The sequence below is a fragment of the Doryrhamphus excisus genome, chromosome 16 (genome assembly GCF_030265055.1).
Source record: "Doryrhamphus excisus isolate RoL2022-K1 chromosome 16, RoL_Dexc_1.0, whole genome shotgun sequence".
Lineage (NCBI taxonomy): Eukaryota > Metazoa > Chordata > Actinopteri > Syngnathiformes > Syngnathidae > Doryrhamphus > Doryrhamphus excisus.
In genome coordinates this window covers 3206921-3221566 of record NC_080481.1, presented here as the reverse complement: position 1 = coordinate 3221566, position 14646 = coordinate 3206921, and the positions used below count along the sequence as shown (strand labels likewise).

General features: G+C 42.7%; 1 protein-coding gene and 1 non-coding gene across 18 annotated transcripts in view; one reads left to right on the top strand and one right to left on the bottom strand.

The window, feature by feature from the left end:
• dmd (dystrophin) overlaps positions 1-14646 on the bottom strand; it is a 198192-nt gene that overhangs the window by 78997 nt on the left and 104549 nt on the right. For 10 of the 17 annotated variants that reach the window (XM_058052496.1, XM_058052506.1, XM_058052498.1 and 7 more), the window contains 15 exons: positions 14325-14435; positions 14066-14239; positions 13842-13997; positions 12037-12207; positions 11286-11465; positions 11071-11193; positions 8733-8903; positions 8529-8651; positions 8262-8396; positions 7682-7834; positions 6690-6860; positions 5865-5885; positions 3131-3253; positions 2869-3041; positions 2652-2787 (listed from right to left, as the gene is read on the bottom strand). In XM_058052496.1, the coding sequence (XP_057908479.1) occupies positions 2652-2787; positions 2869-3041; positions 3131-3253; positions 5865-5885; positions 6690-6860; positions 7682-7834; positions 8262-8396; positions 8529-8651; positions 8733-8903; positions 11071-11193; positions 11286-11465; positions 12037-12207; positions 13842-13997; positions 14066-14239; positions 14325-14435 (2121 nt within the window). The remainder of the gene's footprint in view (positions 1-2651; positions 2788-2868; positions 3042-3130; positions 3254-5864; positions 5886-6689; positions 6861-7681; positions 7835-8261; positions 8397-8528; positions 8652-8732; positions 8904-11070; positions 11194-11285; positions 11466-12036; positions 12208-13841; positions 13998-14065; positions 14240-14324; positions 14436-14646) is intronic. The other 7 variants (XM_058052501.1, XM_058052503.1, XM_058052507.1 and 4 more) reach the window with 2 other exon arrangements.
• Positions 12978-13049, top strand: trnae-uuc (transfer RNA glutamic acid (anticodon UUC)). Its single transcript has one exon. It is a non-coding gene; the product is annotated as a tRNA-Glu (tRNA).

Here is a 14646-nt window from a genome sequence, read left to right as displayed (position 1 = left end):
CAACTGCTTGTATTGTTTCTTGAATTGGCTCATCGTTGTGCATTGTTTGACTTCCTTACTCAAACCATTCCATAGTTTGATTCCACATACTGAAATGCTATGCTAACGCTAACGTAGTCCTAGCATAGAAGTGTTTCAAATGTAGTTCTTCCCTGAGATCATATTTCTCCTCTCTTGTAGAGAAGTATTGGATGACATTTTTCCAAAATTGGTTATTTTTAGCCTTATGCATTATTTTAGCTGTTTGAAGATGAACTATATCAGCAAGTTGAAGTATTTGTGATTTTAGAAATAAGGAGTTAGTATGTTCTCTGCAGGCGGCATTATGAATTATCCTTACTGACCTTTTTTTGCAGTACATTTAGCGAGTGAAGATTATACTTTTATAGTTATTAGCCCATATTTCCACACAATAAGTAAGATATGGTAGAACCAAACAACTATTGTAACAATAATAATAATAGATTGTAACAATGGTTACAATAGTGGTCAAAATTGGAGGAGAATGTCAACATAAGCCAGAAGGAGGTTTAGGAGGGGGAGGAGCAAGCCGTGTGTTCGAAATAGACATTTTTAAGGGCGTATCAATTACTTGCAGATTTACAGGGATGTACTGTATGAAGACCTAGATACTAAAGTTTTTTCTTCTGTGTTGGGAAGTTGGACATTGAGATGCCGATCAATGTATTCCAACCTGTGTGCTACCTGTGTTTCAGGTAGCACTTAGCAGATGGTCTCTTATGCATCCCTGCTGGTGCTAAAAAAAAAAAGAGGAAGTTGATCACAGTCGCGCACTAAGTGATCTGAGCATGTGTGACACAGTTTCTTTTGATCCTTGCAGGGCGTCATGAAAAATCAATAGGGTTCCTGCTCCGGCATTGAACAGCAATCTGTCAGACCTTGAAGCCGGGTCAGAATTGTGTCGAACAGATTGTGGACTGGAAAAATCAAGCCCTGCGAAATGGAATACTTCCCTTTGTACTTTTCATGAAGTATACTGTACCGGTAATCATTTCAAGTGGTATTGCATTTTCTTGCATGCATGTATCCTATCCCCTGCATAGCTTGAGACTAGAGCAGGGGTGAGCAAACTACGGCCCGGGGGCCAGATGCGGCCCACCAAGTGTTTGAATCCGGCCCGCCAGTTGCTTTCTAAGTATTTCAACTTTTTTTTTTTGTATTTCAACTTTTAACATACAAATTACTAAAAAAAGAAAAAACAAAGTAAAATTAAATTACATAGTTTGATATGGCTGAGGGTGAGTGGTTAGCGCGCAGACCTCACAGCTAGGAGACCCCAGTTCAATTCCATCCTCGGACATCTCTGTGTGGAGTTTGCATGTTCTCCCCGTGCATGCGTGGGTTTTCTCCGGGTACTCCGGTTTCCTCCCACATTCCAAAAACATGCTAGGTTAATTGGCCACTCCAAATTGTCCATAGGTATGAATGTGAGTGTGAATGGTTGTTTGTCTATATGTGCCCTGTGATTGGTCTTCTAGCTTTTTTTGTTATAGGCACCAGCATACCTCCGGTATTTTTAGCGTATTTACTTGCGTCCATATTTTTATTAAAATGTTCATGTTTTCATCCGACTAACAGATCTGCTACTTTTGTTGCATGTTCTTAGCAACAATGACAATAAAGCTTTTGGACAAAATTTTATTAGTTGCTTACTTTGCACTGAACAGGAAGTGACTATGCAGGTTTTAAAGCTGCGTAACTCGATAGTTGTTAAGTTGCAGTTGTGGTTTCATACTTGGGGCTCACATTTTATGTCCACCAAAGTGTTTGAACATGCATGCATCGGGACCCCCCACGACACACCACCCCAGGCATTTTGGACACCCCTGGCCTCGAAGCTGTGAGCATCAGAGAACGTTATCGGATACTTGATGCCAGTGTGACAATATCGTTGTTTTTCTATCCATGTGGGACCTGACTCGGCATCCATGCAAAACGGTTTCCTCCCACATTCCAAAAACATGCTAGGTTAATTAGCGACTCCAAATTGTCCATAGGTATGAATGTGAGTGTGAATGGTTGTTTGTCTATATGTGCCCTGTGATTGGCTGGCCACCAGTCCAGGGTGTACCCCGCCTCTCGCTTGAAGACAGCTGGGATAGGCTCCAGCACCCCCGCGACCCTTGTGAGGATAAGCGGTAGAAAATGAATGAATGAATGTGGTCTGATGTTTAAAGTGCTCCTGACATGAGAACATAGTATAACACTTTTACAGGTAAAATTAGACAAATAATTCAAAGAAAATTATAAGCATAAAATAGTGTGTGTGTGTTAAATATATATTCTGGCCCCCCTGGACAATTTTGTTAACTCAATGCGGCCAACGAATCAAAATATTTGCCCACCCGCGGACTAGATTCTGTCCTATCAGGTCTTTGAGGACACACAGTCCAGTGAGGGTGTCTGCACTCAAAATAGTGAGTGTGAAAACTCTGGACTTGAGCTGTCCTATCGAGTGTTTGAGCATGAACTCATAACAATAATAACCCATAACCCCAAAGGGTCCCATTTTGTGAATAAGTCTCAATAATTCTCCAGAATACATCACAACAAACCTTGTGTTGGATATCAATTAAAAGCAACACTTATTTCTACTACTAAATGTGTGTGTGTGTGTGTGTGTGTGTTACCCTGAGGTGCTGCTTTTGTGCTGCTTGTTCGCTCGCGGCCATCTTGAGGGCATCCTCTGCTTCATGAAGCCACTCCTCAAGTGCCCTCTGATCCGAAACAAACTTCTGCCACTTGGAGTTGCAGCCCTGCCAGCGCCTTCAAGTGCACACGGACATAATTCAGCGTTATTACTCACGCTCACGAGTAACAGCATTTGCCACGCCCCATCCAGCTTACATCAGCCGGTCCTTATGCAGCTTGTTGAGTTTATCCCAGTTGGCTCGGAGGAGGGCAGCGCTCTCCTGGATCCGCTGCGCCTCCAGAGGTCGTGTGCCGGACGCCGCATCCTGCCTACGGGCCAAAGCTGCCTCCACTGGAGCTCGCAGTTTGTCGATACTCACTTTGACTTCCTGTGTGTAGTCAAGGTCATGCCATTTGGCCACTTTTGGTTCAGTTGGGCTTTTAGACCCAAAGCTGCAAAACCAGGTTTAGTACCGACCTTCAAGCAGGTCTCTTGTTGAGGTAGGTTGTAATACGCAGCTGGCCAGTATTCCGGAGAGTTCAGCTTGAAGTCCGCCTCTGACACGGAACGTAACAGTGCTTGTAGCTCTGCAAGGTAGTCCTGCACACACACACACACACACACACACACACAATGGAACAATTTTAAGAAATATAATCAGTGTTTATTCACACGGAACACAAACTGATAAAGAAACTAATCTGGGACACACTTCCAAGTATTTTCAAATGATCTAAGCAATTCTCTCTTGATTTGGGAATTCCTACAGTTTCTTGCCGCGCCCACAGCGACCACATACACTACTCATTCCTATTGTTTACCTTGATCACGCCAATCAAAATAGTGAAAGCTGAGAGAGCAAGTCCTGTAACGCATGACCATTCACAGACAGCATGCAAATACAGGCGGTCTGCACTCCCATAAATTATTACTACACAAAAAAAATCCAGTTAAGAGCAGCGGAAGAACGGCATTGAACTGAGGAAGGACAATGTCACTTTTTTCCTTGATCATAGTAGGACAAACAAAAATGAAAAGTTAAATTAAAAATTAAATTAGACCAAAGGGGGACTAATCAACATCGGCTGCATCCAAGGCGTTCGTATGCTGCAACCATAAAATCTTTTTAAAAGTACCTGCTCCTATGAAAGGGACAGTAATAACTAATCAGTGTCTGCAGTCTGTCTCTCCCTCCCGAACATCATAACACCAAAAAAAGGGAAGTTTACATCCACTAGACCCCCCCCCCCCATTGGAAACGCTTGTATTTACTCCTGTTTGAATTCAACTGTCCTTCATGTATGACAGCGTTCATGTATGACTTATGACGGTCGTCATAGGAATGGAACGTAACACCAACTTATCGCCTCTCAGTGTTTTTTCGTCAATAATGCTGAACGCCGAAACCTAACCTCTAACCATTTCCCTCTACCCGAGCCTAAACCCGCAACCCCAACCCTAAACTCTATCACAAACCTTAACCTCTAACCCCTAACCTTCTAAGACAGTAATAACTAATCAGTGTAGCGCAGGGGTGGGCAAATATTTGGACTCGAGGGCCGCATTGAGTTAACAAAATTGTCTGGGGGGCCAGAACATATATTTAACACACACACACTATTTTATGCTTATCATTTTCCTTGAATTATTTGTCTAATTTTATCTGTAAAAGTGTTATCCTATATCAGTTGTATGTTCTCATGTCCCTTTTTTAGGAGCACTTTAAACATCACACCACATCAAACTATGTCATTTAATTTGACAGTTTTGTTGTTTATTTTTTATTAAATCAGACATCCGACTTGCAAGTCATGTTGCCAGTTTGTATGTTAAAAGTTGAAGTTACTTAGAAAGCAACTGGCGGGCCGGATTCAAACGCTTGGTGGGCCGCATGTGGCCCCCGGGCCGTAGTTTGCCCACCCCTGGTGTAGCGGTCTGTCTCTCCCTCCCGAATATCTTAACACCAAAAAAAGGAAAATTTATACCCACTGGACCCCCCAGCCCCCGACTGAAGTCATTTTTGAATATTCTCTCCAGAGCTGGCATTGGAAACGCTTGTATCTACTCCTGTTTGAATTCAACTGTCCTTCCTGTATGACAGCGTTCATGTATGACTTACACAGCCGTCATAAGAATGGAACATAAGACCAACTTATCGCCTTTCAGCGTTCACACTATTTTGTCATCAATGATGCTGAAGCCTGAAACTCTAACCATTTCCCTCTACCCGAGCCTAAACCCGTAACCCCAACCCTAAACTCTATCACGAACCTTAACCTCTAACCCTTAACCTTCTTCTATGAAAGGGACAGTAATAACTAATCAGTGTAGCGGTCTGTCTCTCCCTCCCGAACATCTTAACACCAAAAAAGGGAAGTTTATACCCACTGGATCCCCCCCGGCAGAAGTCATCTTTTAACATTCTCTCCAGAGCTGGCATTGGAAACGCTTGTATTTACTGCTGTTTGAATTCAACTGTCCTTCATGTATGACATCGTTCATGTATGACTTACACGGTCGTCATAGGAATGGAACATAAGACTTATCACCTCTCAGCGTTCACATTATTTTGATGCTGAATTGGTCAGGATCAGGGTAAAAAAAGTGTTCTTGTGACCGACAGTATTCCTTATATCCATAATAATCAGAAGAGCAACGGGTTAGTAATGATTAATCACTACGCAGGTCTAAGTTGACATTATTCTTATTGGTAGAAAATGTAATATAGATAATGATAGGAGAGGGAAACTCCACATAGGGCATTTATTCTCCAATTTAATCTCCAATGGAGGTCAAGATGTGAAATATATTTACAAGAAAAACTGATCCCATTTGCAAAATATTAGTATTGGTTTGATATGTTGTAACATAGGGCTTTTCTAATGGCACTTGGCAAATGTACTATCAGATATTTAGCATATATTGACGTACACTGGACTGGATGTTCCCTTCCCTTCAGTTTCCCTTCCTCTCATCATTCCTCTTCATACTTGGACAGAATGCATAATGACACGGTGGACTACCACTTCCACGGGAGTGTTATTGGGGGAAACACTACAGCGTCCACATTAAAGTGATTTTTTTTTTACGTCACAAAGTAAATGTTGGTTTCTCCGTCACGTCAGACATGCAATCTGTCCAAGCCGTGCATCAGGGCCGGGTCGGCGATGCGTGTGGGTGAGTGCAGATGATTGGATGGAGGGATACATACATTCCCAGTGATGTCAGCAGGCTGCAATGTCATTGGTTGGCATGCGGTGACACAGAACCAGACACAGCAACCCATGAGATTCAAACGTGAGACCTTTTGTCACATGGACACTCAACATGTGGAATGTGTGGTAAAGAAAATCAAAGGAGGTACTATGTACTAGAATGCTGAAGGAGCGACCAAAGTACTGACTGTACCAACCCCGAACCCTAACCCTCTGAGCCTAAACCCATAACCCTAAACCCTATCACGAACCTTAACCTCTAACCCCTAACCCTCTAACCTAAAGGTAATTTAATGGCCCAATTAGCATTTACAGTAAAAAACAAAATCATTATTTCCTTACAAAACTATACAAAACTAACCTTTATTTATTTTTAAGCCAATCACACAAATGTAGGATTTTTCAAATATAGTGTGTGTGTTTATACATATACGCAAATATACATTTCCCTGCTAATTTATTATATATTATATGACACACACAGTGTCCCTATATAATAAATACATTATTAAATGATTGCTTATGTGTCCAGATATGTATCCCCTCCTGCCGTAATACTATATTTGCATGGATAGTACAATTATATTATGTTTATTATGATATTTGCCCTCTATATACGATGGTTTGGGACAAGGCAATATATGATTTACTATATATATTTATAACTTGGTATAGACTCTGTGTGACTGTCTATATGGTGCATATGGTAAGAGTTAGTAAAGCATGTTAGCATCAGCTCCTCACAGTGTCGTAGAATAAAAAATGGTGTTATTACGGTTTAGTCCAAACGTAGTGAGGAAGTGGTGCCTACTGGAACTCACATATCGTCTCTGGAAGGGTAAGAACTGGCCCTCCACCTCAGCCCAGCGTGTGTTCAGCTGAATCTGCCGAGGCTCCACTAGAGCGGCGGCTCCGGCCTCTGAGAGCTGATTGGCTAAAACCTGCAACTCCTTAAGCTCCTCCTTCTTCTGGGCCATCTCTGTGCCAATTTCCTAGTGGGTGAAAACCAATTGAGGGCGTCATTTTGAAATGTGTTTTTATTTATTTTGGACAGTTTTGCGGCTCGAAAGAGGGAAGTGAGACAAATTCAGACAGAAAAAAAATGGCCACTGTGTGTTCAACGTGGATGTTTGCGAGACTTTATTTGACTTGATGATGAGTGTGAAAAAATGGAGAGTGTGTTTATGTGTGGGGACAAAAAAAAAAAAACAGCCAGGAATCTCAGTGGCGGCAAGGACAGCAGAGTGTGACGTCCGCTTAGCGAAATGTCATAGTGATCATCTGAAAGCAAAAAACAAACATGGAGAGTCAGGAGGCGCGGTGATGAACAGTGTGGGTGGGTGGGTGTGGGGTGTTTCCATGGTAACCACATAAAGAGATGTGGGAGCTTCACCTAAAGGTCGTGGTGATGAAGAAGTAAAAAAAAAAAGAAAACGTGCAGCTGTGTGTGTGTTGGTACAGTAGAACCCATTTATGTCGTTTTTGGGGCTTTGGGGACCCCCCCAAAGAAGAGAATTATATTATATTATTATATAAAATAAATCTGCCAAAAGCGCCACTCCCGTAGATGGAAGGATGTCCAAATAAAGAGTAACATCTGATAATGTAATTTAAAGTCATTTATTATGGTTTAAAACTTTATTTAACTGTTGTTGGATAAACAAGGGGGGCCCCCTTCTCCCTCAAACCGCCGATGTGGTCCAGAGGCAAAGGTTGTCGACATAAACGGGGTGGACTTCAACACTTTCCACTGTATTTACGATATACAATTGTGTGTGTGTGTGTGTGCGTTCATGGTTGCGTGCATCGTCACCTTGACCCTCTCGCCCTCGGGAGGGTCGGGCAGCTGATCAACGCTCCGCTGGATATTGTCCAGCCAGGACATCAGGTCATGTGACCTCCTGCGGTACTGGTACCACTGCGGTGCGATGGCGAGAGCTTTCTTGTTCCTGAGCACACGCAGGTCCTACACACACACACAAACACACGCAAGTGCATGTAGTATACACACATACAACTGTATTATGGAAAGCAGGAAGTGAACAAATGTAACAGTTACTGAAAGTTACTGAAAGTACCAGATGGAGGGGTAGGATTTAATAAGCTTTGCTTCTTCCTACTCCTTTTGGACATGTGGAACTGGGAACTGATTATGGGATGCACTCAATTGTAATTGTAAAAAGTATATGTATTGTATATTTATTATACAAAAGTTTGTAGACACTTTCCCATACAATACAATGAGAAAATGTCTCTAAACTTTTGACTAGTAGTGTAGGTCTACTATACATTGTCTATACTTTCATCATTTTTTTTTATTTTTATGTTTTATTAACCTCTCTCTTTTACGATGTTTATGTATGTGTGTGTGTATGTGTGTGTGTGTGCGCTACCTTGACATTGTTGTACTTGCTGCTGAGCTGCCTGTGCTTTAGTTTTAGCTGTTCTCTTTTGTCCTGATCCGGAGCTCTCTTCTGCAGATTCTCCCCTCTCAACAACAACTCCTTCACTGCACCTTCTTCACAGTCCTACACACAGACACACACACACACACACACACACACACAGGGACACACACGTGCGTACAAAGGTCTGTTTAAAGGCCCATCAGTCACATCAGGATGAAAAAAGCCATTCATTTCCACCCTTTTTTGAGCGACCTTGTCTTCCTGGAAGTCCTCTTCCTTGAGGTTTTCCCCCTGTTTCACTTCCTCCTCCAGGAGATCCAACCAGATCTGAGCTTCGCTGTGGTACTGCTCCAGCTCTTTGGCTGACGCTGCCGTCTGAGATTTAAATTCAATGTCAAATCAGAAATGTCAAAAATAGCAGAGTTCACTTGAACTGTTGTTGTTGTCGTCCCCCACCGGTCCAGAGGCGATGCGTTGTGCAACGGCGTCAAATCTCTGCTTCAGAAGCTCCAGCTTGGGTCCCACCTGGGCTTGGCAGTTCTCCCCCCTGGTGGTCATGAGCTCCTGCGCCAAAGACCTCACTTCGTCCATCTTACCCCGTGTGAGCTCCAGCTCGGCACGCAGTACCTGAACATGCACACACATCTATAATGGCCGCTCTTTTGCTCTTTCTATATCTACTGCTTCTACTTAGCCCGTCTTCCTGCTTCTTTGGAGCGCTTTGCTATCGGAGAAGTAGTCAATGATCGCACAATTTAAAGGCTTTCAGGGTAACAGCGCTGGACTCATCAATGAGGAAGAGTACCGTATTTTCTGGACTAAAAGTCGCTCCAGAGTATAAGTCGCACAAGGCCAAAAATGCAGAATTAGGTAGAAAATAACTGGAGTATAAGTCGCATTTTTTGCGGGTAATTTATTTTACAAACTACCGTATTTTCTGGACTATAAGTCGCTCCAGAGTATAAGTCGCACAAGGCCAAAAATGCATAATTAGGTAGAAAAAAAACATACATAAGTCGCACTGGAGTGGCATTTTTTGCAGGTAATTTATTTTCCAAACTACTTGACCAAAACAGACATTACGTCCTCTTGGAAGGCAAGTTCTAACAATAAAAGAATAGAGAACAGGCTGAATAGGTGTAAGATATGCTAACACAATGGTTATTCAGCTACACAAAAAATAAACATGAACACAAAAGGTGTCCAGTGTTTATGGAACATAAACACTTTTTTCATTTATAAGTCGCTCTGGAGTATAAGTCGCAGGAACAGCCAACCTAGGAAAAAAAGTGAGACTTATAGTCCGGAAAATACTGTTAATTACCTGCAAAAAAATGTGACTTATGTATGTTTTTTTCTACCTGATGATGCATTTTTGGCTTTGTGTGACTTATACTCTTATAGTCCAGCAAATACGGTAAATTACCTGCAAAAAATGCGACTTATACTCCAGTGCGACTTATGTATGTTTTTTCTACCTAATTATGCATTTTTGGCCTTGTGCGACTTATATTCCGGAGCGACTTATAGTCCAGAAAATACGGTATTTCACAAAATATTTGACCAAAACAGACATTACATCCTCTTGGAAGGCAAGACACAATGAACAGAAAAGGTGTCCAGTGTTTATGGAACAAGAACACTTTTTTTTAATTTACAAGTCGCAGGAACAGCCAACCTATGAAAAAAAGTGCCACTTATAGTCCAGAAAATATGGTAATTACAAAAAATGTAAATAGTTTTACTAATTTACGATAAAAAAGTAAACTTATGAGAAAACAGCTGAAAAAATGTAAGAGAAAATGTGAATAAGAATAAAGTTGCACATTTACGACAAAAAATATTTCAAAAATATTTTAAAAATCATACATGTCAGACGGAAATACAGCTTTTAGCTCTTCAGGAAGGAAGGAAACATTCCTCTTGCTTCAGGCAAGCTTTTATTTGTAACATGGCAGCAAGGAACAGCCAACCTATGTAAAAAAGTGTGACTTATAGTCCGGAAAATACGGTATATATGTATATATAGACTTGGTATATATAAGAGTATATATAGCAGTCACCACACTCTTCTAGAAAGCTTGTGGCTGAAAAGTCAAAGTTAAGTTTGTGTAGAAGTGAGACTTCAGCTCGCGAGTGTGCATCGTTTTTGTGTCCTTGTTAGACCCAGTTTGTTCTGCTCTCTGAAGGGAGTAGTTAACAGCATGGTAAGATATTTTAGTTTTAGTTTAGATTTTTTAGATGGGTTTTCTAATAATCTATTAGCCTTATAAAATGATGAACTTGGATTAGCAGCCATACCAGGAGATTGATGCAGAGGACTGACAGTTGTTGATAGTAGGCCTCGATGCAAAAATGTACATCCTTCTTTGAAAATCATCTGATTCATTTTAATTGTTTGTCAAATGCATGAAAATGTGTTTTTCTTTGGAAAACAAAGAAATTTGCAAGTGATCCCAAACTTTTAAGCGGTAGTGTATAAAGTATCCTAGTATGTCACTCTGATTGTGCTATGTGAGTGTGTGTCAAGAAAGCCTGAGCGGACAAACTGACTCTCAAAGTGGAACAATAGTAACAGTTTGACTCGACTTGGGGTCATGGACTCCATGCAAAGTTAATTTTGGCAAAAGTTGGACTTTCACTAAATCTGAATTTACATTATAGTCTAAGAAGGAGTCATTCATAACACGTACAGACTGTATAATCAATTTATCTGGGATAGACTCCAGCTGCATAGAAAATGAATGAAAGAATGAATGAATGAAATGTCCAAGTGTGACAAAAACGTCCCCACCTTAAGCGCAGCATCATTTGGTCCCTGGCTTTCGATTTCATCCATCTTTTTATTCGCTCCGTCAATCCATCGATTCACTTCCTCAATCTCTCCATCCAACTTCCTCATCTGCTGCTGGTAGGCCTGAAGACAAGGAGACACGGCTACTCTTACAAATACGGTGTTTTCGCCACTTGAGAAGCTTATCTTTGAAATCAAATCAATCATCTTCCCACCAGCAGCAGGTTGAGCCATTCCTCCGCTCGGGATGTGACTGCAATCCAGTTGCAGTGCAGCAGGCTGACTTTGTCGTCCACCAGGCTCCCGTGACCACGAAGCACCTCCTTGAGGGCCTCGGCCAGGTCCACCACGGCCTGCAGCTGAGGTTGGCGTCGCTCTGTCTCGCCGTGGATGGACTGCAGAAGGAAAGGCGGAAAAATGGCAAGAAAGCGACAAATAATTGCGAAAACTTGGACTTTTATGATTGCACACATTACAGTTATGGAGGATCTGAAAAATCTAGCCACTAAATACTCGTTCATTCATTTTCTACTAAATACTATGTGGTGAAAATCCATAAAAACTTGCATGCGGGCTTCCCAGCATGCCTTGCGTGTTGTAAATTAATAGAATTGTATTGTTTTGTTTGCATATTTGATTTGATAACCGCAGAGTGTGGTGCCTTTACTGTACATTGTGTTGTTTTTTAGGTAGGCATTTGGTTTGATGAACTTCTGTTGGCTTGTGTTAGGAAGGATTTCCCACAAATACAAAAATAAAGTATTTTTTCCAAACATCTGCTCATTGGTGGGTTCGCAAATGCTAAATTGTGAACATGCGATAAGCCACGGTACACCGATTTCAGTAACGCCACATTGGAATAGTCATTTTATTTTGAAATCTAATAAAAAGGCCCCACAGTCAAGGTTAAAGTCCTCTTCCTCTACACATTATGAAACATTCACATTCTGAGTGCGTGCATCATACCTGTGCCCACGCCACTTCGGCCGCCAGGTCGCTGGGCATACCGTCGACAGCGGAGCGCCTGGTCAGCTCGGCATCGGTGGCGGCAAGCCATTCCGTCAGCCCGTTGAGCTCCTTGCGAAGCTTCCTGGACAACTTCAGACTCTTCTCCAGCTCCAATTTGCTCTCTGTTATCTGTTCACACAAATTCACATTCTTTTGTGTTGGACTTTTCCCGAAAGAAGGTAAAAGGGAAGCTTGTAGAGAAAATCAATGATGTTAAATCACGTATGCTGGAGTCAATCAATCGGGCCATTTCCTTGTTTTTTATTAGCCCTGGACACATTATTGCAAATGGTCCCTTATCATTCATTGTACACTATGTGGATACAAACTATACCTAACCCTTAAAGGGGGCCTATTATGCTTCATGTTAATCCCATGTTAAATGATGCCAAAGTTTCAGATAATGAGGTTTACGCATTTGGAAGTGAGGTGGGCAGAACCACAGTGTTGACCGGGAGAAGCCACCCGCTCTCACAGTACAGTTTTGGAAATCCAAGGAAATCCAGTTGGAATAGGTGCGGATTCCTGTACATGGTATTATTAGATATCATGTTAATTTACTTTGTCACCAATTACACAGAGCTAAGCTGTTTCCTTATACAGTCGTGGCGTGGTTTAATGAAAGCATTCATTCATTCATAACCACTTAGAACACGGGGGTACACCCTGGACTGTTGGCCAGCCAATCACAGGGCACATATAGACAAACAACCATTCACACTCACATTCATACCTATGGACAATTTGGAGTGGCCAATTAACCTAGCATGTTTTTGGAATGTGGGAGGAAACCGGAGTACCCGGAGAAAACCCACAAATGCACGGGGAGAACATGCAAACTCCACACAGAGATGGAATTGAACTCGGGTCTCCTAGCTGTGAGGCCTGCGTGCTAAGTGTCCCATATGGTCTAGCGGTTAGGATTCCTGGTTTTCACCCAGGCGGCCCGGGTTCGACTCCCGGTATGGGAACGTACTTTTTACAAATTTACCCACTGAGGGACGAATAAAGGCATATCTTAACCACTCGTCCGCCGTGCAGCCTTAACCAAAGCAAATTTTCCCAATAAAAAATAATGTAAATTATTCATTCATTCATTGATTTTCGACTGCTTATCCTCACGAGGGTCACGGGGGTGCTGGAGCCTATTCAAGCTGTCTTTGGGCGAGAGGCGGGGTACACCCTGGACTAGTGGCCAGCCAATCACAGGGCACATATAGACAAACAACCATTCACACTCACATTCATACCTATGGACAATTTGGAGTTGCCAATTAACCTAGCATGTTTTTGGAATGTGGGAGGAAGCCGGAGTACTCAAAGAAAACCCACATATTAATTAATTGGGTAATTAATCACCCAAAAATGTTAGCACAAAGCATGTTTTATCGCCAATAACTACAGTTTTACATGTAGAAAAAGACAAAGAAATAATGACAAATATTTGGATACTTGCACAAAAATGGTTCCTGTGACCCACAATGCATTGCGCGATCAAGTGCAATTATCGCAAGAGTTCGAACCGGACGCTAAACACGCGAGCAAACGCAAACCAAGGTAAACATTTTGCAAAAGTGCGCTAACCAGGAACGGATGTTAACCAAGGCACCACTGTACTGGTTTAGGCTTGAACACCTTGAACGTACAAAACGTATCAAAGTGGCGACTCTGGCGTCTTTTAATTGGTATCCGGGTATTGAAGCCTGACGTCTGGTTGCGTCTCACCGGTCAGATCAGTTGGACGTGTGTGCATGCGCCCTCACCTGCGCTCCCAGCTGGTTGTAGAGCAGTTTGAGCGCCGTCACGCGCTCATCCAGCTCTTTCGGATGCTCAGTCTGTTGTCTTTGCACGATCTGCCTGCCAGTCTTTATCACCGTCTCCACCTCGCCTTTGACCTCACTCAGCACCTTGTACAGCTTCTGCGGGGGCACCAAAGAGAGAGGTCGGCCCGCCGTATCGCGGCGTATCACGTGACTCTGACGCCTACCATGCACTGCTCCAGCTGAGACTGCACCACGTCCTGCTCCACACTGCGGATGTCCAGCACCCCCACCTGGGTTTTGACCTCAGCCAGAACACGCTCGCATTCAGCCAGCCGCGCCTCAAAGTTGGCCGGCTTTTGGAAGAGCCTGAACTTGGTCCACACATCCGCCAACATTTTCTAGCAGAAAAGGAGAAGAAGAGGGAGGGGGTTTACTTTGATCTACAGTGGGTATTCATTTGTGTGTGTGGATGGAGAGCGACACCTGCGTGAGGTCTATCTGTCCAGTCATTCTCTGAGACGGGACCTTCTCCTGATTCTTCCTCTTCATGTCTTCCAGGGTTGCATCATGGCTGCTGAGGTCCGACTGGATCTTCTGCAAAGTACAGAATGTCAGATGACATCACTTTTTAGGACATTTACCGTCATCGTCGTAGTTTCGCCACAGAGGGGCAGCACACGGCAGTGAGAAAGTATCATCATAGATCATCACACACATACTTGATCTGATTACACTCTAGGGCAGGGGTGGGAAAACTACGGCCCGAGGGCCACATCCGGCCCGCCAAGCATTTGAATTGGGCCCG